The 25,863-nt window shown below is 34.5% G+C and overlaps 1 protein-coding gene across 1 annotated transcript in view; it reads left to right on the top strand.

Moving 5' to 3' along the window:
• Nucleotides 1-25,863, top strand: part of LOC134754965 (uncharacterized) — a 93,887-nt gene that overhangs the window by 7,671 nt on the left and 60,353 nt on the right. The window contains exons 2-5 of the mRNA XM_063691459.1: nt 886-1,904; nt 5,833-5,971; nt 7,842-8,062; nt 17,729-18,337. Of these exons, the coding sequence (XP_063547529.1) occupies nt 911-1,904; nt 5,833-5,971; nt 7,842-8,062; nt 17,729-18,337 (1,963 nt within the window). The 5' untranslated portion in view covers nt 886-910. The remainder of the gene's footprint in view (nt 1-885; nt 1,905-5,832; nt 5,972-7,841; nt 8,063-17,728; nt 18,338-25,863) is intronic.

Here is a 25,863-nt window from a genome sequence, read left to right as displayed (position 1 = left end):
GGTTATAGTTTTTTTTTATGGCTGAATGCCATGACGCTGTGTCACAAATATATGTGAAATGGAAATTAAAAAAAAAGAGAATTTAATTTTCTCAAACATGCTATGTAATATTGATATTACGTTCTTTATATTAGGCTGGGAAGTATCACGTTTCAGGCGCGGCTAGACGAGAGGTCTGTAATGAAATTTCATACAAAGTTGCAGGCCTAGGCCGGGAAGTGGCTGTTTTTTAATTTCTATTTCACATGTAATTGTGGCACAGCATCATGGCATTCAGGCATTAAAAAAAACTATAAGCAATATTTGCTTTTTGGTTCGTTTATGACATTTTGCCAATACGCCTATTAGAAAAAAACTTTTTTTTTTGAACCTGACTTGGGCTCTATGGCATTAGAGCGGTAGGACTATGGTAGCCGGGTTTGAGAAAAGCACTATACATACATCGGCGTGAAAACGGGTTGTCGGCCTCATAACTATCCGTATATTCTATTCTATTCTATTCGGCCGGCAACCCCTTCCTTCCCGGCCTCTGTAGTAATGTACTATTATTAGTCCAAGCTTGGCCAATGCTATACATATACCATGATATTGTGTAGATTTTTCTTATTGGGCCTTGTAATATATTGATTGGCTTCTAAATGTGTCAACAAGAAATTAAGGAGTTGCTTGAGCGAATTGACTTTATATTTATGTAAGGGCTGATTCATAAGTGACTTTTTTTCTCAACAAGGTTATGATAATATTTTTTTTACATCATCCGTTGTTAACATGTATGATGTAAAAATTGTGTTGATCCAACTATTAATGTTTTTTTTTTGTAGAATAATACTATCTAACTTTATTACAGACTTTCAATGAATATTAAACCTGGATCCTGTGTCTCAGTTGTAAAGTCATATCAAATATTTTTATGAAGATATCTGACAAAGAAGTAATAGAAATGGATAGAGTAACCCCTACTGTCAATACAAGTAAGGAATCGGAAGCTGAAAATGTTGATGCAATAAAAAAATATATGGAAGAGCAAGACATTTTTTTAAGGTGTTCATCTGACAAGGATGTAGTGAAGCAAATAATAAAAGATACATATAAAGGAGATAATCAAAACAGCTTAAATTTAGAACTACACCTTACATTGTCCAATAATTGTGGTATTGCAGCAAAGGATTGTGAGATGAAACAACAGACCTATAAGATTGGTTCTGAGTCAGTGTACAGTGAAGAAACAACAATGTCAGCATCTCCAAACCCGTCATCAAATGATTCCTTGTTAAACCTAGAGAATGAAGAAACTCTTGCTAATCAAGCAGCAGCACATTTACTATCTTTGGGCCAAAACTGTCTAAAAATGCATATAAATATAAAACAAAAAAAGAGTTCAGATGAAATCATAACCAATGCAAATGAATGTACATTCAAATCCAATGTAAATATTGATGGCAATAAAGAGTTGCCTGATAATTTAGAACTGCATGAACAAGGTGAACAAAATAATGAAAATGATATTGAATTAAACAGTACAAATATAAGTCCAAAGAATTCTAATGATGATTTACACCTGAGCAAAGGAAAAATACAAAAGTTAGAAAATCAAGATGGTAGTCAAAAGTTGCTAAACATCTCTGAGTTAGAAAATAAAAATAGGTATACAAAAGATGAGGACTGTCAACCATCCAACTTACTGCAGAAACTACTAACTTCCACCAATAACTCAAGTAGTGAAATAAACAATTCAATTTGCTTGGATAAAGACACCAAAACAGTACAAGAAAATAGAGAACATGGTGAAGAATCTTTGTCCATAGCAACAAGTGTAATGGATATGATACTTAATAATGCTGAAGTGGCCATGAGTAAGAAACATTCTGGAGCTTTATCCAAACAATGTTTTAGTTCTGAGAAAGGTATGTCATTGTGTTTTAAATTGCTATTTTTTACAAGCTTTTATTTAAATTGCCCTGTTAGTATGTATGTTAGTGTGGGTCAAATCTATGTTTGACCTAAAATTGATGCAAAAACTTATTCTATGACATTGTTAATCTTCATCAATAATTTTAATGCATGAATGATTGATATTTGCCAAAACATAGCAAAGATAAGGTCTACTGATGAGCAGTTAAAATACAAGTTTTGCTTGCTGTCAGTATTTTGTTCTCTAATAGCAGAGACTATTAGAGCACAAATTCGTAGTAAGTACCTGAATTATACAATTGTTAGTTTAGGATTAATTCTGAAAATAAACAAGGTTAATTAAACATAACAAATCTCATCAGCCAATTTATAATTTTTTAGGCCACTATAAATATTTCAATTTATTATGATCATTTCCATATTTTATAATAACAGGCTATACCGTTTTTTTAGCATTAGAAAAGGGTAAACATTCTAGACATGTCTTTTTATTGAAACACGCTTTAAAAAAATAGTAACTATTACTTATGAAACCAAAATAAGATAAACGATTATATATGCTATCATGCTATGTAATCTATATATATAAACGTAAAAGTCCTGACTGACTGACTCACTTAAATCAACGCCCAGCCCCAACCGTTGGACCTAGAGAGCTGAATTTTTCACAATAGGTAGTTTTTATAGCGTTAGTATCCACTAAGAAGGGGTTTTTCAAAATTCATCCCCTAAGGCGATAAAGGGGTTGAAAGTTTGTATGGAGCGCATAATTTTTTTTGAGTGCGGGACTTGAAACTTCGTATAAAGGCATATTATTAAAATACAAGAAAAGTGATTTCAGCGTTTTTGAAAAAATTAATCCCCTCAGGTGGTGAAAAGGGGGTTGAAAGTTTGTATGGAGATCAAACATTTTATTGAGTGCGGGACTGGATTCTTTGTATAAAGGTATATTATTAGCATAGAAGAAAAGTAATTTTTAGCGATTTTAAAAATTCACCCCTTAAAGGGGTTGAAAAGGGTTTGAAAGTTTGTATAGGGTTCAAATTTTATTTTAACCTAGGAATTAGAAACTTCGTAAAAAGGTATATCATTAATAGAGTAGAAAACTGATTGTAGCGTTTTTGAAAATTCATCCCCCAAGGTGTTAAAAAAAGAGGTTGAAAATTTGTATGGAGATCAAACCTTTTTTTGAGTACAGGACTTCAGTCTTTGTATAAAGGCATATTATTTGAATACAAGAAAAGTAATTTAAGCGTTTTTAAATATTCATCCCCTAAAAGGGTTAAAAAGGGGTTGAAAGTTTGAATCCATTACAAATGCTTATTGAAACTTCTTAGAAAGGCATTGTATAATATTACAAAAATAGTTATTTGTTATACAAGGGTGCAAAGTTGTATTTTACCCGCGAGTGTGGAATTGAAATACGAGCAAGCGAAAGGATTCTATAGTTGAACCACGAGCGAAGCGAGTGGTTCTAAAATAGAATCCTGAGCGTAGCGAGTGTTTTAACACACGAGAAGTAAAATACATTTGCACCCGTGTGTAACACAAAACTTTTCCCCTCACTATAGCGAGGAAAGTGCAACATCCACAGGCGTTAGATCATCTTCATCAACTGCAATCACTCATTTTTGTTCGATATTATAACAAAAAACTCTGGAAATTCTGTACTTTTACGTGAGAAGTTTTTAAGTAAAATTTTTGTTGACAATGTGTTGACATTTCTGACGTATGAAATGTCAATGATGCGTTTTGAAATTGCATCGACTTAACTTGTGCGTTCAGAATTATATTTAACATAATTATTAAAAAACAAACGTTTATTATGGAATTTTAAGGTTTATGATTTCAAAACATTAAATAAAGCTAAATCTGGTATTTTTTATTAGATTCTCAAACCATTTATTTAATGATAATTAATATCGAACGCACCATTATTATGAGCGTTTTACGTTTTGTTATCTGTCAAGCTACTTAAACACGCCCCATCCAAGGTCAATTTACTTTCCCCACTAGTGGATAAAATGCGTTTTTCCCCGCTTGTTTTAAAGGATAAAAGACGGCTTTCCGAGCTAGTGAACGGAAAAAGTTATTTCAACGTTCTTAATAATTCTACCCCTAAGGGGATGTAAGTTTATAAGTAGAAAAAGGGGATGTAAGTTTATATGTAGTACAAGTTTTCGTTTTAGCTAGGAACATGAAACTTGGTAAAAGGGCATTATATTAAAATAGACGATAACTGATTGCACCGTGTTTGAAATGTTTGTATGAATAAAGTTTGCAGCGGGAGCGAACATTTTTTTTAAATAGTGGACTTGAAAAATCTAAGTGTTGAGAGGGATTATATCGAGAACAATTTTTTTCAGTTAGGGGCTTGAAACTTCGTACTGTGTGAAAGACAAATTTCATGCGCTGTATAATTATTACCAAATGATTTACCTTCCCTAATGATATCTTTTGCTGCATAATGTTCTATGCTCATTTAAAATATATAACCACTAACATACAAATCCACGCGTACGAAGTCGCGGGCAACAGCTAGTTGTTACATATATAGTTTTCAGTCTTTTTTTCTTTCTCTGTATGTATTGTATAACTGTGTACTTATACTGGAATAAATGATATTCTATTGTACATTATTTGCTGTGACTTATTTTTCAAAAGGCTTAGTAAATAAAAAGACACGTCAATATTCTAATGCTAAAAAAAAATAGGCCAGGAAATAAATGCCCAAAAAAAGGTATAGAGGGAAATGCTAGGAACACAATTTTTGACTTCGTAGCTTTGTTTGTACTAGTTAGGAGGAATGGGAGGTGAACGTATCAAAAGTCCCCGGCCGTAACCCTGGTGCTGGAGGGAGGGGGGTTTGAAGGTTCCATTTTTCGGTTTTTCGATTATATCTCGGAAACTATGCGTCTGAGCGACTTGGCCACTTATACAAAATGAAAAGAGATTTAATTTGTTACAAGTTTTTCGATATCTTGTATAGTTTTTGAGATATCCGCTCTTCAAGGTTTATTTAGGGCTCTCATTTTTATCTTGATTATCTACATCGGTGAAGCTGCTAGGCCGGGTTTGGGATCGTTTCAAAAATCAATTTTTTAAATTTTGTTTTTACTTAGGAATGGTGTCAATATTGATACCATAAATGAATTCAGCACCCCCGATTTATACGAAAACGTTACCAAACCCAGGCCGGGTTTACTGATGTAGATAAATAAATAAATAAATATTATAGAACATTCTTACACAGATTGACTAAGTCCCACGGTAAGCCCAAGGAGGCTTGTGTTATGGGTACTCAGACAACGATATATATAATATATAAATACTTAAATACATAGAAAACACCCATGACTCAGGAACAAATATCTGTGCTCATCACACAAATAAATGCCCTTACCGGGATTCGAACCCAGGACCATCGGCTTCACAGGCAGGGTCACTACCCACTAGGCCAAACCGGTCGTCAACGGTAGATAATCAAGATAAAAATGAGAGCCCTAAATAAACCTTCAAGAGCGGATATCTCAAAAACTATACAAGATATCGATAAACTTGACTGAATAAAGCTTGTAACAAATTAAATCTCTTTTCATTTTGTATAAGTGGCCATGTCGCTCAGACGCATAGTTTCCGAGATATAATCGAAAAACCGAAAAATGGAACCTTCAAACCCCTCTCTCCCCCCCAGCACCAGGGTTACGGCCGGGGACTTTTGATATGTTCATCTCCTAACTAGTCCAAACAAAGCTACGAAGTTAAAAATTGTGTTCCTTGCATTTCCCTCTATACCTTCTTATTGCTTGGCCTAAAAGTATTGTGTGACTTAATCTCTTGTGATGAGTCCTATAATGATAATATATTTATTTTATAAATTGTACAGACATTGATATGGTGTAACTTATTGTTTTATTATAGCCAACTCTAGCGTTTCTCTGGCGATTGGATCAAAAGTAGAAGCGAAAGATTTCTGTGAGCTGTGGCATCCTGCTCAGATAGTAGAAGTGGACTGCGAAGAAATGGAAGTCTTGGTACAATATGACAAACAACCAAAAATGTTAGTAACTTATCTGTATTGGTTTTTTAACATATGTAATAAGGGATGAATTGAATTAGTACATTTTGCAGACGAAATTATTTTACATTACAATTGTAGGTTTTTATTACAGTTTTAATTAATTTTTATAAACATTAATTGCTCACTAAAATTCCCACTGACTTGATATAAGGTCTGCTGCTGTTGTTATTAGTTTTGTGTGGCCGGCAAATTCAGTGTAGGTATTCAGTATAAGGCTAGGTGTATAAGGCTGGTAGTGGTCAAGTGCAAACTCCTTTTTAAGTAGGGCTTTCGTTAAAACAATCCTACAACACTAATCTTGATTGCCTTCCTCTTTAGATTGTCATGTCAAGCTATGTTAATTTGCGATAATTCCACTTTTTGTCAAGAAAGAAATACTAGTATGTTGTTTTTAGGGTACGGCCGGGACAAACGGGAAAAACGGGACCCTATTACTAAGACTCCGCTGTCCGTCTGTCCGTCCGTCTGTCCGTCTGTCTGTCACCAGGCTGTATCTCATGAATCGTGATAGCTAGACAGTTGAAATTTTCACAGATGATGTATTTCTGTTGCCGCTATAACAACAAATACTAAAAACAGAATAATATTAATATGTAAATGGGGCTCCCATACAACAAACGTGATTTTTATGCTGTTTTTTTTCTGTAATGGTACGGAACCATTCGTGCGCGAGTCCGACTCGCACTTGGCCGGTTTTTTTATACCAAGATCATTGTTAGGATAAGATACATAAGGGTCCCCGGCAAGCTCTGTTCTCCATACAAACGTAGTTACGCTCTCATTTTAAAACGAGTAGCTAGTTTGCTCTGAAATTATGTACTAACAATAGGATAAGGTATATCTATGTCTGTTATTAGTTTATGGACAGTACCGGCCAATAATATATCACATTTGAGTGTTTTCTATGAGCTTGTATAGAGTAAACAATATAGGTTAGTTTGTAGATTGCATATTTTACTAGACATTTTATACAAATATATGATGAATACTGCAATGAAATACTGTGAATTACGATAGGATACTCAGCATATTACTAAAAAACCTCTAATAAAAAAATGAAGTTGACAATACATTAAAAAAATCTCTATGAAAAAACCATTACATGAGACCAATTCGACGACCGGTCTGGCCTAGTGGGTAGTGACCCTGCCTGTGAAGCCGATGGTCCTGGGTTCAGATCCCGGTAAGGGCATTTATTTGTGTGATGAGCACAGATATTTGGTCATGGATGTTTTATATGTATTTAAGTATTTGTATAAGTATTATATATATCGTTGTCTGAGTACCCACAACACAACACAACACAAGCCTCCTTGAGCTTACCGTGGGACTTAGTCAATTTGTGTAATAATGGCCCTATAATATATATTTATTTATTTATTTTAATTTTTCTCATGGCTCGTACAAAGGAATACTACTAGACTACCTAAAGCAGTGAGGTGGAAGTCACTCATAAATATTAAAAAAAGTTATACCGTAAAACATGGGAGGTGATATATTATTGGCCGGTACTGTAGCTTCAGATACCATAGTTAAAAAAGTTTACCATAAAAGTGTACCATAGTAAAGAAGTGCGTTGCGAGAGTTGCATCTTTTTACATGTAATGTTTTTGGTGGGATTTAAGTTTTTCATACAAAACTTTATTTTGTTTGTTTTATAAACTGGAGCTATATAAACTAATCACAGACCTAGATATACCTCATGTCATTGTACGTGCAAAGTTAAATTACAATGGAACACGCAGTTTTAAAATGAGAACGAAACTCCGTTTGTATGGAATGGTGAAATTCGGCCGAGCTTGCCGGGGACTCTTAAGACAATCATATATAAAATAACAAAATTTTTTAGGCACAATGAATGGATAAGCATAAACAGTCCAAGATTAAGACCTATAAGCGGTATAGTAACAAAGCCAACATCGCCTCCGCATACACCCGTTTCAGAAGCGCTTACGGAACCTAAAGCAGAAGACAGAATGAAAGTGACCTTTGCTGTAGGAGAACGATGTTTGGCTCGATGGAGGGACAACCGCCGATTCATTGCAACTGTTCAAAACGATATGGAAAATGGTATGTTGAAAGATTGTGACAAACTTTATGGCTTAATAGTTATTTACAGTACATATGGTGCTACTTTCTCGCACTAGTGCGTAAAGAGCACTTTTCGTGCATATGTCGAAAGTTTAAAGGGCCATATGTACTGTAAAACGTTGTACGATATACGTGCGAATAGGTAATTCGCAACTCGTGTCGATTTAAAACACTCCCTACGGTCGTGTTTTAATTTATCGCCACTCGTTTCGAATTTCCTCTTTTCCGCACATGTATCGTAAATAACTATTGTTTGTTAAGGGGGCAAAGTTGTTGTTTAACCCCTCGTGCTAACATTGATACTGGAGCAAGCGAAAGATACCAAAACTGAACCACGAGCGTAGCGAGTGATTCGAAAAATGGAGTCTTATCGATGCGAGGGTTACAAGGCACGAGGGTTAAACAAACTTTACAATGCATGTGCTCGAAAAGTGCGTTTCCTACGGAGCCATATCATGCGAAAAGTACTACTTTTCCGCACTAGTGCTTTTAGTTTTCAAATTTTTTTTACAGTACATATGGTGCTACTATCTCGCACTAGTGCGGAAAAGAGCACTTTTCCGCACTAGTGATTTTTGTTTTCATTTTTTTAATAATTAAACTTATTTGCCATGATGGTTTTTTATTTACTCGCACAATGCATAGTAAAACAGTGATGATACACGTGCGTAAAGATGATTTCCGCACTTGTTGCATAAATAGCTATTGCTCTCAAGTAAAACACAATTTTTTTCACCACACCAATGCAAGGAAAATACTTACTGTAAAATATTGCGATTCATATTTAAATGAACGTTATTAAATATTTATCATTTAAAATCATCACTAAGGGTCTCTCTACACATATCGACGCGGATTCGGCAAAAGCCGATAGCAAATAGTACATTATGATACAAGTGTGCTAAGTTGGCCATTACACACGAGGCGATATTGTGCGCGCGAGCTGTAAGCGAGCGCGCAATAAGAAAGCCGATGTGTGTAATGACCAATGCACACGCGTTTCATACGACGTTTTTCAACACACTTGCGAGAAAAAAAAACTTTCATATTAATCAAATTTTAATAGTTAAAACAGTTAGTATTGTGTGTTTCATCTGTCATACTTGTACTGCCGGCCGGCCCTCGCTCGCCCCGGCCGGGCCGCGCGCCGCGCAGGCGGTCGGGCGCGCCCGTGCCCGCCAGTCCGACCAATTAAAGAAGGCTCCCTTTCCATGCATATTATTAGCAATCAGTTTCCTTCTTAACTCAGTCGGATAATATAATGAAAAAGCACGAGTGGAATAATACACTGAAAGAGCACGCGTGTTTAATATCTAGGATTATGAGCCAAAAATCGGTGGAATAAAAACGTCATTTTGAGCAAGTGTGTTGAAAAGCCTTACAGTACATATGGTGCTACTTTCTCGCACTAGTGCGTCAAATAGCACTTTTCGTGCATATGTCGAAAGTTTAAAGGGCCATATGCACTGTAAAACGTTGTACGATACACGTGCGAATAGGTAATTCGCAACTCGTGTCTATTTAAAACACTCCCTGCGGTCGTGTTTTAATTTATCGCCACACGTTTCGAATTTCCTCTTTTTCGCACTTGTATCGTAAATAACTATTCTCAAACATACTCCAAAATGTATGCGTTAATGTTAATGTCACGAAATGAAGACATGAAGTTGCTCATTTATGGCTCCTTACATTACTTCTTGACCTAGGCTAAGAAGTAATGTAGGGAGTTAGTATGAAACGTACATTATTGTCCGTTGCTCTAACTGTTTAAATTTGCTCAATAGGATTAGACTGACAGAGGAAATATTACATACAGCCAACGACCACCCTCTCTGTACTTGCATAAAAAAAAAACTGCTACTATATTTATAAACGGTTAAACATGCTAAAAAAAACAAAAAAAAACTTTATAGGGCTGTATCTCCTAAACCATGCGTCGTAGCGCAAAAATAATCAAAGTTTCGTTCCCCTCTAGGTGACCCTTAATTTATATTTGAAATAGAAAACCCAAAAAAAAATCTTTTTAGGGCTGTATCTCTTAAACCATGCGTCGTAGCGCAAAAATAATAAAATTTTCGTTCCCGTCTAGGTGAACCTTAAATTATATTTGAAAAAGAAAACCCAAAAAAACAAAAAAAAAACTTTTTAGGGCTGTATCTCCTAAACCATGCGTCGTAGTCGTAGCGCAAAAATAATAAAATGTTCGTTCCCCTTTATGAAACCCCAAAGTAATATACAAAAAACACAATGAAAATCAAAAACGGAAAAAAAATCTTTATAGGGCTGTATCTCTTAACCCATGCGTCGTAGCACAAAAATAATAAAATTTTCGTTCCCGTCTAGGAGAACCTTAATTTATATTTAAAAAAAAAACCAAAAAAAAAACAAAAAAAACTTTATAGGGGTATCTCCTAATCCATGCGTCGTAGCGCAAAAATCCCCTTTATAAAACCTCAAAAACACAATGAAAATCAAAAGAGAAAAAAAAAAGAAAAAAAATCTTCATAGGGCTGTATCTCCTAAACCATGCGTAGTAGCGCAAAAATAATAAAATTTTCGTTCCTCTAGGTGACCCTTGATTTATATTTAAAAAACAAAACAAAAAAATCTTTATAGAGCTGTATCTCCTAAACCATGCCTCGTAGCGCAAAAATAATCAAATTTTTGTTCCTCCTCGATACTCCACGCACTGAATAACCTATCACATTACGACATGAAACAATCATCATCATCATGTTTGTATTATTATTTCATTGCATGTTTGAGAAAAGCACTATACATACCTCGGCGTGAAACTGCTACTTGTGTTCCTGCCGGTGAGTAAGGTTGCCAGAGCTCGAGGGAGAGGAGTGTTAGGGTCGGCAACGCGCATGTAACTCAAATGCAGGCGTACATAGGCTACGGAGACTGCTTAACATCAGGCGGGCCGTATGCTTGTTTGCCACCGACGTAGTATAAAAAAAAAACCTCGGCGTGTAAAGGGGTTGGCGGCCTCATAACTATCCGGCCTCACTACGTTCGGCCGGCAACCCCTTACTTCACGGCCTCTGTAGTAATGTACTTTTATGTCTGTGCAATAAGAGCGAAAAAGTCGTCATTCGGGTTGGCTCGCATCGGCCGGCGCTTGCCGACGCGCGTCGCCTTGTTCGCTCTTATTGCGTAGTAATAAAGGTTTTTTTTAATACAGTTGCTCAAAAAGTGCCACTTTTCGTGGCTGTTTAGCGTGCGGAAAGTTGGTTTTCGCGAACTAGTGCTTTTTACTTTACCAATTTTTTAAAATTTTTACTTGTTCCTATTCATGACTACTTATTGATGAGTGTTAATATTAGTTTCATTTAAACGTCGTAATCAACATAAAAACCTACTGTTAATGTAAGAATACGAAAAATATGCATATTTCATATTTTATTACTTACCTCTTCACCATTATAAGTATTATAACACGTTTATTTTTTAATGTTGAAAAACCCTTCTTAATAAGTTGTCTGAATGGAACGGAACGCCTGTCAAAGAAGAGGCGTATTTTCTTACTGCAAGAATGTTTTAAGCTTCCAATCCAAAGGCAACATTCGATATTGTTTTTATAAATATACGATACACAAATAATCATAAATAACGATATTTAGGTAATAATAGTACATTGTGTTAATACTTACAATTGTTTCTGTCTTATAGAACATGCATTTGAAAAAAAAAACTTTCATTGATGTGGGTTCAATAATAATAACAAAATCTATTCTAGTCGAATAAAAGCTAGAAAAACACTTCTTCTGTCAATGTCAATGATGTCACAGAATTAATAATATAAAAGTTTCGAATTCCGTTCCTTAGAGTTCGTTCCCACTATGTCGGATGTCGGTCCGATTTTTAATCGGGTGTCGTAGCGGCAGAACATTTTATATGAAGCTGTTCACACACGAACGACAACGATTTTATGTCGGATCCGACATAAATTATCGTGCGTTTTGTCAGCCCTCCGTCCGGAAAAAAATCGTGTCGGCGGCGCTGTTCACATGATGTCGGATGTCGGACCGACCCCGCCCGCGCCGCACCCCCTGTGCCCCCCGCGCGTCAAATGAGAACCTCAAATGGCATCAGCTGCGGTCGTGGCCGACAGCCGACTAGTGTGAACAGAGGCACCGACACCCGATTAAAAATCGTCCCGACAGCCGACTAGTGTGAACAGAGGCGCCGACACCCGATTAAAAGTCGGCGCCGACATCCGACATAGTGGGAACGAGCTCTGACTTGTTGCTTTTCTTATTTTTTCGCAACTGTGTTAAAAAAAGTCCTTCGATGCACGTGCGGAAATGTCATTCTTCACTCGTCCCGAGATATCTCGGTACTCGTGAAGTAATGACATACTTTCCGTACTAGCATCGAAATGTACTATTCTATCGGCTTTAGCCGATTCCGCGTCGATATATTTGGGGAGACCCTTAAAAGTCACTTTATCAGCCAACATGAGCAAACAACTCAAAATTGACATGAGATTACTTTGCCATACATGTGGATGAAATGCAACTTTCTCATCAGTCTTTGAAGTAAAACAGAGGTTTTGTGAGCTGCTGTGGTGAAATAGTAGATTGTGTCACAAGGAAGCAAAATGACATATTTACGGCGAGGGCGTACAATTGAATCCTAAACGAAGCGAAGGATTCTATAATAAAATCCTGAGCGTAGCGAGGGATTCTAACATAGAATCCTGAGCGTAGTGAGGGATTCAAGTGTTAACGCCCAAGGTGAAAATAATTTTGCTACCATGTGACACATACTGCTTTTCACATCACCTATGAGGAAATTACATACATATGTTAGGTTTCAAAACATTATTATTTTAAGCAAAGATCGATACGGACAAAGTGCCAAAAATATGTATACACGACCTTAGTATAGGTAGGTACATACTTCTGGCACTTTGTCCGTATCGATATTTTCAGACGTGACTGTACTGACAAATTAAAAGTACCTACAGCTCATAATTATGTACCTAATATATTTTTAAAGACAGCAGCAAACACCTAAAATGATACAATGAAAATCAAGTGCATTATTTTTGTAGATCTTTCTGGTAACAAATTAGCTCTTAAAGGGGCCCATGACTATCAGTCCGCCGGACAATATCGACCTGTCTGTTAGAATAGTATTTTATACAATCGTGATATAATAGAGAGCTTTTCAGTCGAGTACCGTGTTTAAGCAACGAAGCTTGCTGAGTTGCTTAAGTTAAGGTACGAGATTGAAAAGCTTGATTATATCACTATTGTATACAATACTTTTTCTACGAGACAAAAAAATAATACTTTCAACTAATAGAATCATATAAGTAAACATCTAGTCAACCTATCCTTCATTGAAGGTACTTTTCCTGAACGGCTTAAGAAATCCATAGTAAAACCTATTCACAAGAAAGGTAGTAAAACTGACGTAAGGAATTATCGACCTATAACACTGGTTCCGATTTTTTCTAAAATATTCGAACGAGCGTTCCACAATAGAGTTACCCAATTTTTGAATAAATTCAACATAATTGCCCCGGAACAAAATGGGTTTCAGAAGCAAAAATCGACTACGCATGCATCATACTCACTTGTTCGTAGAATTACTCAATATATTGATGATAAAATACCAGTAGTAGTAACATTTTTTGATATGACTAAAGCATTCGACTTTGTTGATCACAAACTGTTGATTCAGAAGTGCCAACATTATGGACTTAGAGGACCTGCTCTTAGCTGGATCGAGAGTTATCTGAGCAATCGTATGCAATGTGTCGAATTAAATAAACTTGACAATTCCAACCTTAATGCCGCTTATCGATCGGAGTACAGATGCAATGGGTACGGGGTCCCTCAGGGAAGTATTCTTGGTCCACTGTTGTTTCTTTTATACATAAATGACCTACCTAAGGAGACACAGTACTCGATGTCCCTGTTTGCTGACGATATAGCCGTTATAATACCTGCTGATGACACAACAGTTTCTTATACAAACCAATTGAATGAAACAATAAACGCAATAGACTCATGGTTAAACAGAAACAACTTACAAACTAATACATCAAAAACATGTTATATTCAGTTTCGGAACTACAAAACGGAACCAATGGACTTAGAACTACATTGTCGGAATCAGATAATTGAGGGAGTTAACGAAATGAAGTTTTTAGGCATTATCGTAGATCAACACTGTACATGGAAAAATCATGTAAAACTAATATGCGACAAACTCGATAGGTTTGTCTACGCTTTAAAACAGCTTAGGACCGTAGCTGGAGAAAAAACAGCATTGCTTGCCTACCATGGCTATGTTGCATCAGTGTTAAGATATGGCATATCAATATGGGGCAATTGCACAGATGTTAATAAAGCGTTCTTGATTCAAAAAAAGTGTGTTAGAGCGGTATGCGGAGCTAAGCCGAGAGACTCTTGCCGACCTTTGTTTAGGAAACTTGGACTGCTAACCTTATTTGACATGTACATACTAGAATTAGGGTGCATTGTACGGAAACTTCCACTTTATTTTAAACCGTCATCTACTACTAACAATAGATTAAGAGCCAGGGATGAATTTAAGCTACAAATGCCCCTATGTAACACCTCTTTATTAAAAAAAAACTGCTATGTAATGAGTATTCTTGTGTACAATAAGTTGCCATATGAAATCAGACAATTACCTGACAAATTATTTACCACCAGATTACACAAATGGCTAAAAGACAAATGCTTTTACTCATTAAACGATTTTCTGACTGATTCTGTTTACTAGACTAGATATAATTATAATACTTAATGGATTATTAAATAATATACTTGAATGTATGTACTATTAAACTTTATGTGATTTGTTATAAAAAAAAATATGTGACTTGCATTAATCATTTTAATAAATTTGTTTTTCAATATTAATTTTGAAATTGTAATAAAAGTTCTTATTTAGTTTTAAATTTGCATGCCATTTTTTGGCTTAACATGTGATACTAAATCAATTAATTTATAACATCTGTATGTAATTACCATGTTTAAGCAAATAAATATTTCATTTCATTTCATTTCATTTCATTGTAAACAAACCAAAAGTATAAAGCTAAGATACGCGAGCTGCCGCAGCCCGCGATACCTCGCGCGCCCCGGCCGCCGGACCCGGCGCCCCCGGCGGGTTGGTCAACGACACCTCCTCGTAACTCATGAGGCCCTGGTACCTGCTCCTTGCTAAATTCAGTTTTAAGACAGTTTTTTTCTCGATTTTGGCCACCGTAGCCTATGGAGACTAACAAGCAACGCTAAGCGGTTTTCGTAGGGTATGGATGTTGCCATATGAAGGGTGTCACATGCGCGTTTCTGACTTATGAAGCAATTATTTCTACTACAACATAAAATAAAATGTTTTTGTTCGCCAACCAATCACAAAACAGATGCGATTTGCATTGAATCGAGTCTCCTTAAACAAGAAACATTTTATCGAAATGTATGAAGTTCTATTTTCAAAATTTTTATAATTGACTAAACCGTATCGATAAAATTCTTATGCTTGAGTCGGAAGTGCCATAGACTATCCAACGTTGAAAAGAGTAAGGTTGTAGTGTTGCATGTTAAGTTGTAATACACAGATTATACTCGACGAGTAGAAAAAAATAGTTGACAGTTCCGAACAACTGACAGGCCGATATCGTCCGGCGGACTGATAGTCAGTGGGCCCCTTTAGTACCCTTTTGAACCAAATCTTCGGAAGAACACTATGAAGACTGATATCACTTATATTTATTATTATAAAGTTATTGATTTAAACTAAGTATTTACAAATTTATACACAATACAGAACCGCAAACCGCATAATTATGCTTTGTGAAATATTTGTACAAAACTTTTTAAATATAAACTTTTTAAATTGCATAAACAAGTATAGTTGCGTTTAAGGAGACCTAAAATGTCAAAATAAAAATTAAATTATTAATCTAATGTTTTTTACGTTTCTTTGTAAATATTACGCTAATTAATTAATTTACTTAATTTAAATATGATATTAATTAATTTAAAATACGCTAATTACATTTATTGTTTACAATTACAACAAAATATTATTTAAGTTAGAAAATTGTATGCACGTAATTGTTTATAAAGAAATTGTAATCGATTATATGCATACTAATTTCATATGTCTTTGTGTCAATATTTCATACTGGCAACAAAATGTCCTTGAACAGAAAAGTGCCACTTTGATCCCTCCTAGCAGGGAAGAAAAGTTCCCTTTTCGAATAGGTGATGTGTAATAGTAGATTGTGCCACAAGGGAGCAAAATGACATATTTACGGCGAGGGCGTACAATTGAATCCTAAACGAAGCGAAGGATTCTATAATAGAATCCTGAGCGTAGCGAGGGATTCTAACATAGAATCCTGAGCGTAGTGAGGGATTCAAGTGTTAACGCCCAAGGTGAAAATAATTTTGCTACCATGTGACACATACTGCTTTTCACATCACCTATGAGGAAATTACATACATATATTAGGTTTCAAAACATTATTATTTTAAGCAAAGATCGATACGGACAAAGTGCCAAAAATATGTATACACGACCTTAGTATAGGTACATATTACTTCAGGCACTTTGTCCGTATCGATATTTTCAGACGTGACTGTACTGACAAATTAAAAGTACCTACAGCTCATAATTATGTACCTAATATCTTTTCAAAAACAGCAGCAAACAAGTAAAATGATACAATGAAAATCAAGTACATTATTTTTGTAGATATTTCTGATAACAAACTAGCTTTTACCCCTTTGAACCAAATCTTCGGAAGAACACTATGAAGACTGATATCACTTATATTTATTATTATTAGTGTCGTTACCAGGATGCTGCTTAAAACATCTGACACAGATGAAAAGGCCTATTATTATTGATTTAAACTAAGTATTTACAAATTTATACAGAATACAGAACCGCATAATGCTTTGTGAATTATTTGTACAAAACTTTTTAAATATAGACTTTTTAAATTGCATAGACAAGTATGGCTGCGTTTAAGGAGACCTAAAATGTCAAAATAAAAATTAAATTATTAAACTAAAGTTTTTTTACGTTTCTTTATAATATTACGCTAATTACTTAATTTAAATATGATATTAATTAATTTAAAATACGTTAATTACATTTATTGTTCACATTTACAACAAAATATTATCTAAGTTAGAAAAATTGTATGCACGTAATCGATTATAAAGAAATTGTAATCGATTATATGCATACTAATTTCATATGTCTTTGTGTCAATATTTCATACTGGCAACAAAATGTCCTTGAACAGAAAAGTGCCACTTTGATCTCTCCTAGCAGGGAAGAAAAGTTCCCTTTTCGAATAGGTGATGTGAAAAAAATATTGCTGAAGGGCCAACAATCTGGAGGCGTAGCCAAGGTGACGATCGAAATGTAAAAAATGTTCAGGCATCAGATCACATACAAACGTAAAGCCACGAGATAATTTTTATACATTATTTTTTATTCAATTGGTGTTAAGTTAACATTGGATTTTGTTTTTCGTTTTGTACATTTTAATTAGTTAGTTAGCAAGTTCATACGTCATAACAATTACCTTTAGCGAAAATTATTAACTTTCTTATTTTTTTTTCTTGTTTTTAACAGGTCATTATGAAGTTATGTTCGATGATGGGTTTCAATGGAAGTGCACTTTATCGAGAATGTACAAGCTAAAGGAAGCCAACGGGCATCAGGATTACCCTCGGTTTGCAGCGGGGGCCGCGCCGCCGTCCGTCGCTGTCGCCGGGCCGCTGGCCTCGACACTGGACGCGCCGCCCGCGGCCCCCGCGCCCGTCGCGCCTCCCCCCTTGTACCACACTCACCTGTTTGACCCGACCCGTGATTACCTAGGCTCTAAAAGCGAAAGGCGTGAGATGAAGCGAAAGCTAAACATCAAAGAAATATTCAATATTGGACAGAAACGAAAAAAACTACCAACAGCAGACAAAGAGTCCAAAACTACGGTTACTGCCTTAAAAGAAGAAATAAAATATGAAATAAAATGTGAACCTGGTACTTTATCACATGAAACTGCTCCAACATCAGAACCTCCCTTAAAGGAAACCATTTCTGAGATACAAGTAAAAAGAATTATAGCAAAGAAGCCACCTGTTAAGAAAAAAACTCTTGGAAAGAAAAAAATAAAAATAAAAAACATTGATGGCAACTCGGTAGTTCCTTCATCAAATGATATCAACAAAGAACAAATACCAGGTATGTGTTTTCTCTATGATCTTTTTCTTTTTATTCAATCTGGACACACACCGATGAATATGTAAAAGCGGCAGCAAGGTTATCTGGCAAAATGCTACCAGCAGCCTGAATATCTTGTTACTATTTTATTATGATAGTCAGAACCTTTCAAGTGGGATTATTCATATACATAAGTAGAACTTTTCATTGAAGAAAAACTCATTGACAAGTCCGTTGAACAAATGCTTAGAGCATTTATTAACTGGAGACGGTTTCAATAACTTACCCCTCTGCCAAAAAAACTTGCACGACTGTGCAAAAAGTCACGTAAATACAATGTCACAATCGATTATTGCTCATTTCCACAATCGCTTCGCAAGAGATCACTGGTAACTAAAAATGCCCGCATGTGCTGTGAGCACATGTAATAAACGATCAACCACTTCAAGCATAGAAAAAGATGGTATATCATTCCATTTGTAAATAATTTTAGTTATTTTTCTTGGTCTAATGTTATTTTTATAAAAATATTTTTCATTACACGTCAAATGAATCCATTTTTCAATCGATTTACAAGTCGAACGTGGAAAAAAACGTCACCCCACGAATCTTGGTCTTCATGCTTTGTATGATAATCTTAAGGTATTTGAAATAGAGTCGATAATAATATAAGCATTTTTTTTTAAATAAACAAAATTACGGAAAAATCGTCACTCAAAACGAGGCTTGTTTTCGTATTTTGGAATTATGAACCTAACTGCAATTAAAAGAGAGTTTAAAATTATATTTGCAGGGTTTATTTGAAATGTCACCAGATTTTAAAGTAGAGATGAGGGTAGGGTCGATACAATGAATAATTATCGATACGATTTACTAAAAATCTGGAAAATTTCCAAGTGAACATAGGCTAGATGACAATTTTTTATTAATGGTATCAATTGATCAGGTTTGTTTTTGGGATCAAATGTACATGGAACCATGGGCATTAAAGCAATACAAAATTCAGAAATGATAGTCAAAGTCCGACAGTCGTACTTTACTCGCGAAACGCTCCTTACAAAACGATATGTGAACGTGATAGACCGCGAGTCAGGCGCAAATTTCGTCAGTCATCGCCTCCCGGGCGAAAACTCGTATAGCGGTTAACGGCTATGTATGATGAACCCTCGTGAACGTCAGCTGCCGCTCCGTTGGTGGGTTGAGGAATGGCAGCCACCGAAACGCGTAACACGGTCATTCCACCGCGATACAACCGGCTGACGATTTGTTTTATTAACAATAGCATCTAAACTATCATCTGACAAAGTATCACACGGGAGGCGATGACGCCGATGACTGAAAATAATTTTCTTTTTTACATGTTCATGTGACCAGCTGACGGTCTTTCCACAGCGATACAATCAGCTGACGATTTTGTTTATTCACAATAGCATCTAAACCATCATCTGGCAAAGTATCAATAGACCAGCGGTGGAACAAAAATGGGTTTTGATAATATTAAATTTTTTTTTTCGATATGTCATTGTTAGCATGTTAAATAAGACTTTCGTAAAAAGTTAGAAATTTTTAGGGTGAGCGTTCGGATATATTGAAATATTTTAATTTCTGCTTATTAGCAGAAAGTTATTACTTTGTAAATATAGAATTAAAGTTACAAAAAACTTTAACATATTCAATACCACTTTAATTTATACACAATATTCGGTTTTTAGAAATCTGGAACATGTGCTTTCTGGTGAACTTAAAAACATGAATTATTTTGTAAATAAATAATTAGAGTAGCTGATATTGCAAAATTAGGATATTATGGATCAGCTTATTATACTTGTAAAAAATTAGAAATGTGCTTCTCTAGATATTGATATCTGGTTAAGCAGTATAGCCAATATTGAATTAAAGTTTGTAGAGTTAATATTAAACGGTCATGACAATGATCTTAGTTCCCACACAAAAGATTAGAAATATAAAATTTGTGCGTCACTAAATACTGATACGTATGCATTCCGTGCTTATATTTACGTTACATTTCAAACGCGCGGCATGGTTGCGCGCGCCGCGCTGTGCGCCGCCGAGGCAGCGATCAAACGGTAGTGATATATAGGTAGATCAACGGTATATAGATCAACGGGCTAGCGGGTAACCTAACCTTGCTAGACGCGTGCAAAATAATATTTCACAAAATTCAAAAAAATGTTCTTAAAGCAATCTGTATTTTTAACAGGTTAAAATTAAGTATCTAAATAGTCATAAAAATAATAAACCAGAACATTTGGTCGTGTCGTGTCTTTAACCTTGCCAGGCGATCTAAAAAATATGGCACTTACTTGCACGCAAAATTAAGTTTGTTTACTATACAAATTGTATGCATTACAAAGTTATCTTTGCACACAAAATTAAGTTTACTATACAAAGCGTATGCATCGCAGTTATTTTTGCACGCAAAATTATGTTTGTCTACTAAACAAAGTGTATGCATTACAAAGTTATTTTTGTAGTAAATTAAAGACCACTAGGTAGGATGTACAGTCAGCAATACTATTCGCTTAGCACCTTTGCATACAAACCTATACAGGGGTGGTATCTTTTCTCTGCAGCTAACTGTACAATGTGATTGTAACTATGAGGATGGTGTATATTTATGATGTATGAGGACATTTCTATTAAAAGTTATGTTAGATTTTGAAATTTTTATATTGAGTATATCTACTTATATAAAAATTTGAATTTTGGTTATGGAATTTTATATTATATAACATACAAAAAAAACAACAATAAACAAAAAAATATATATAGGGCTGTATCTCCTAAACCGTCCGTCGCAGCGCAAAAATAAAAAAAAATTCGTTCCCCTCTTTCAATATACAAAAAACACAATAAATAAATAAATGAATATTATAGGACATTCTTACACAGATTGACAGTCCCACAGTAAGCTCAAGAAGGCTTGTGTTATGGGTACTCAGACAACGATATATATAATATACAAATACATAGAAAACACCCATGACTCAGGAACAAATATCTGTGTTCATCACACAAATAAATGCCCTTACCGGAATTCGAACCCAGGACCATCGGCTTCACAGGCAGGGTCACCCACTAGGCCAGACCGGTCGTACAATGAAACACAAAAAGAAAAAAAATCTTTACACGGCTGTATCTCCTAAACCGTGCGTCGTAGCGCAAAATAATAAAATTTTCGTTCAACTGCAGTGGACCCTTAATTAACATTAAAAAAAAAGACAAAAGGAAAGAAAATTCTTTAGAGGGCTGTATCTCCTAAACAGTGCGTTGTAGAGCAAAAATCGTGCGACGGAGCGCAAAAATAATCAAATTTTCGTTCTACTTTAAGAAACCCTTAATTAATATAGGTATATAAAAAACACAAAAAATCCGTGTAAGGCTTAATCTCCTAAACCGTGCGCCGTAGCGCAAAATAATAACATTTTCGTCCGCCTGCAGTGGACCCTTAATAAACATTTAAAAAAAAAACAAAGAAAAAAAAACAGAAAAAATATTTACAGGGCTGTATCTCCTAAACCCTTCGTTATAGCGCAAAAATAATCAAATTTTCGTTCCCCTATCAGAAGCCCCTAAGTAACGTACAAAAAACACAATGAAAACATAAAAGAAAAAACAAAGAAAACAATCTTTTTATAGGGCTGTATCTCCTAAACCGTGCGTCGGAGCGCAAAAAAAGTAAAATGTTCGTTCCCCTCTAAAAAAGATAGATATAACTCCGTAATAGATGGATACAGTCTAAGGAAAAAACGTGCCTCGAAAATCACGAAAATTTGATTCTCGATCAGAGGGCGCCACTAGTTTTGGCTTACTCTCGTATAGATGGCGTTGACGGTTTCGTTTGTTATTTATAATTTTAACGCATATCAGTGAAAGAACATGGGTCAAAATCATATAAAAATAATTAATGCAAATAAAAAATCATTTATCCATATTTAAATACATTTTAACGTATTTTTATAAATCTTCATTTTTAGTTTTAAAGTATGTCGATAGATGGCAGTGAATTTAAAGCGGTTACAAAATTTACTATGACAGTACCACTCTATCTTATTATATCCTCTTTGCCTCTAAGAAACCCTTTTTTAATATGAGAAAAAACAAAAAAAAACGAAAAAAATATTTACACGGCTGTAACTCCTAAACCGTGCGTCGTAGCGCAATAATAATCAAAATTTCATTCCACTTTAAGAAACCCTTAATTTATATTTAAAAAAAATATCTTTATAAGGCTGTATTTCCTAAACCGTGCATCGTAGCGCAAAATAATAAAATTTTCGTTCCATTGCAGTGGACCCTTAGTTAACATAAAAAAAAAAACAAAAAAAAAACAGAAAAATATCTTTACAGGGCTGTCTCTCCTAAACCATGCGTTGAAGCGCAAAAATAATCTAATTTTCGTTCTCGTTTGAGAAACCCGTAAGTAACATTCAAAAAATACAATGAAAAACAAAAAAGAAAACAAAAAATTAAAACATCTTTATAGGGTTGTATCTTTTAAATATTAATAAGGGTTTCTTAAAGTGGAACGAAAATTTAATTATTTTTGCTCTTCGCTCCGACGCACGGTTTAGGAGATACAACCCTATAAACCTTTTTTTCTTTGTTTGTTTTCTTTTTAGTTTTTCATTGTGTGTTTTGTATGTTACTTAGGGGCTTTTCAAAGGGGAACGAAAATTAGATTATTTTTGCGCTACAACGCACGGTTTAGGAGATACAACCCTATAAAGATTTTTTATTTTTTTGTTTTCTTCTTTGTTGTTCGATTATGTTTTTTGAATGTTACTTACGGGTTTCTCAAAGGGGAACGAAAATTAGATTAGTTTTGCGCTACAACGCACGGTTTACGAGATACAGCCCTGTCATAGGACATTTCGATGCTAGTGCGGAAAGTGTGTCATTATTAGACATTTCCGCACGTGTATCGAACGACGTTTTTCAATACAGTTGCGAAAAAATAAGAAAAACAACAAGTAAGGAATTCGAAACTTTTATATTATTAATTCTGTGACATCATTGACATTGACATTATGAAGAGGTGTTTTTTTAGCTGGGTGTTATTATTATTGAACCCACTTTAATGAAAGTTTTTTTTTTAAATGCATGTTCTATAAGACAATTGTACATATAAAACATTGTACTATTATTACCCAAATATCGTTAATTACGATTATTTGTGTATCGTACATTTATAAAAACAATATCGAATGTTGCCTTTGGAAATTTAAAGCAGAAATAAAAAACGCCTCTCCTTTGACAGGCGTTCCGTTCTATTCAGACAACTTATTAAGAACGGTTTTTCATTATTCAATATATAAAAAAATAGACGTGTTATAATGATGAAGAGGTAAGTAATAAAATATGAAATATGTATATTTTTCGTATTCTTACTTTAACAGTAGGTTTTTATGTTGATTACTGAGTATTGAGTGTTGAAATAATCGTTAATAACGATATTTAGGTAATAATAGTACAATGTTTTATATTTGTAAAACAATACAATGTGTATAATGTTGTATGTAGTGGGTTCAATAATAATAACAAAATCCATTCTAGTCGAATAAAAGCTATAAAAACACCTCTTCATAATGTCAATGTCAATAATTAGAGTTTTGAATGATTCACGGTTGTTTTGAAATATCGGGAGCTCACAAATAATACAAAAGGTAATCACGGTCTATATCCCGGTCAATATAAGTCTAATGTCAATAATGTCACAGAATTAATAATATAAAAGTTTCGAATTCCTTACTTGTTGTTTTTCGCAACGGTATTAAAAAACGTCGTTCGATACACGTGCGGAAATGTCATTCTTCGAAAGTATGTAAAGTATGACATACTTTCCGCACTAGCATCGAAATGTACTATTTCTGTTTTTTTTTTCTTTTTTTTAATGTTAACTAAGGGTCCACTGCAATGGAACGAAAATTTTATTATTTTGCGCTACGATGCACGGTTTAGGAGATACAGCCTTATAAAGATTTTCTGTGTTTTTTTTAAATATATTACTTAAGGGATTCTTAGTGAAATGAAAATTTGATTATTTTGCGCTCCGTCGCACGGTTTAGGAGATACAACCCTATAAAGATTTTTTCTTTGTTTTTCTTTTTAGTTTTTCATTGTGTTTTCTGTATGTTACTTAGGGGTTTCTCAAAGGGGAACGAAAATTAGATTATTTTTGCGCTACAACGCACGGTTTAGGAGATACAGCCCTCTAAAAAAAAAAATTCTGTTTTTTTTTTCTTTTCTTTTTAAATGTTAATTAAGTTGAAAAAAAATTTTATTATTTTACTCTACGACCCACGGTTCAGAGATACAGCCTTATAAAGACTTTTTTGGTATTTTTTTTTTTTAATATTACGACGCTCGGCTTAAGAGATACAGCCGTGTAGAGTTTTTTTTCTTTTTGTGTTTCATTGTGTTTTTTGTATATTAAAAGTGTTTTTAAAGGGGAACGAAAATTTTATTATTTTTGCGCTACGACGGACGGGTTAGGAGATACAGCCCTATATTTCTTTTTTTGTATATTTATATAATATAAAATTCAATAACCAAACTTCAACTTTATATATAAGTAGATATATTTAATATAAAAATTTCAAAATCTAACATAATTTAATAATAGCGTCGTAGCGTAAAATAATAATATTTTCGTTCAACTTAATTAACATTTAAAAAGAAAAGAAAAAAAAAAGAAAATTTTTTTTAGAGGGCTGTATCTCCTAAACCGTGCGACGGAGCGCAAAAATAATCAAATTTTCGTTCCACTAAGAAACCCTTAATTAATATATTTAAAAAAAAACACAAAAAACCTTTTTAATTCTGTATCTCCTAAACCGTGTGCCGTAGCGCAAAATAATAAACATTTTCGTTCGCCTGCAGTGGACCCTTAATAAACATTAAAAAAAAAACAAATAGAAAAAAAAAACAGAAAAAAATATTTACAGGGCTTAAATAATCAAATTTTCGTTCCCTTAACAGAAGCCCTTAAGTAACATACAAAAAACACAATAAATAACATACATCATAAATATACACCATCGTCATAGTTACAATCACATTGTACAGTCAGCTGCAGAGAAAAGATACCACCCCTGTAAAGAAGTTTGTATGCAACGGTGCTAAGCGAATAGTATTGCTGACTGTACATCCTACCCAGTAGTCTTTAATTTACTGTACTACAAAAATAACTTTGTAATGCATACAATTATTATAGTAGACAAACTTAATTTTACGTATGAGTAAGTGCCATACGTTACTTTTTAGCTCTTCTGGCAAGGTCAAAGACCCGACCAAATGTTCAGGCTTATTTTTTTGTGACTATTTAGATACTTAACTTCAACCTGTAAAAATTACAGATTGCCTCACGAACTTTTTTGGAGCCCTAAAAAATCTTAAAAAATATAAGGGTTGATTTAGCCCCGCTACCCTGCAGCCAGACCTCCAGTGCTGAGTTAGGGTATGATAGGAGAAGTATCAGGCACATTTTCAGCTTGCCTCAAGGACCTACTCCAAAATGTCTACCA

This window comes from Cydia strobilella, chromosome Z (assembly GCF_947568885.1).
Source record: "Cydia strobilella chromosome Z, ilCydStro3.1, whole genome shotgun sequence".
Classification (NCBI taxonomy): domain Eukaryota; kingdom Metazoa; phylum Arthropoda; class Insecta; order Lepidoptera; family Tortricidae; genus Cydia; species Cydia strobilella.
The sequence above is the reverse complement of the archived record's forward strand: the minus strand, read 5'-3'. Positions and strand labels throughout refer to the sequence as shown.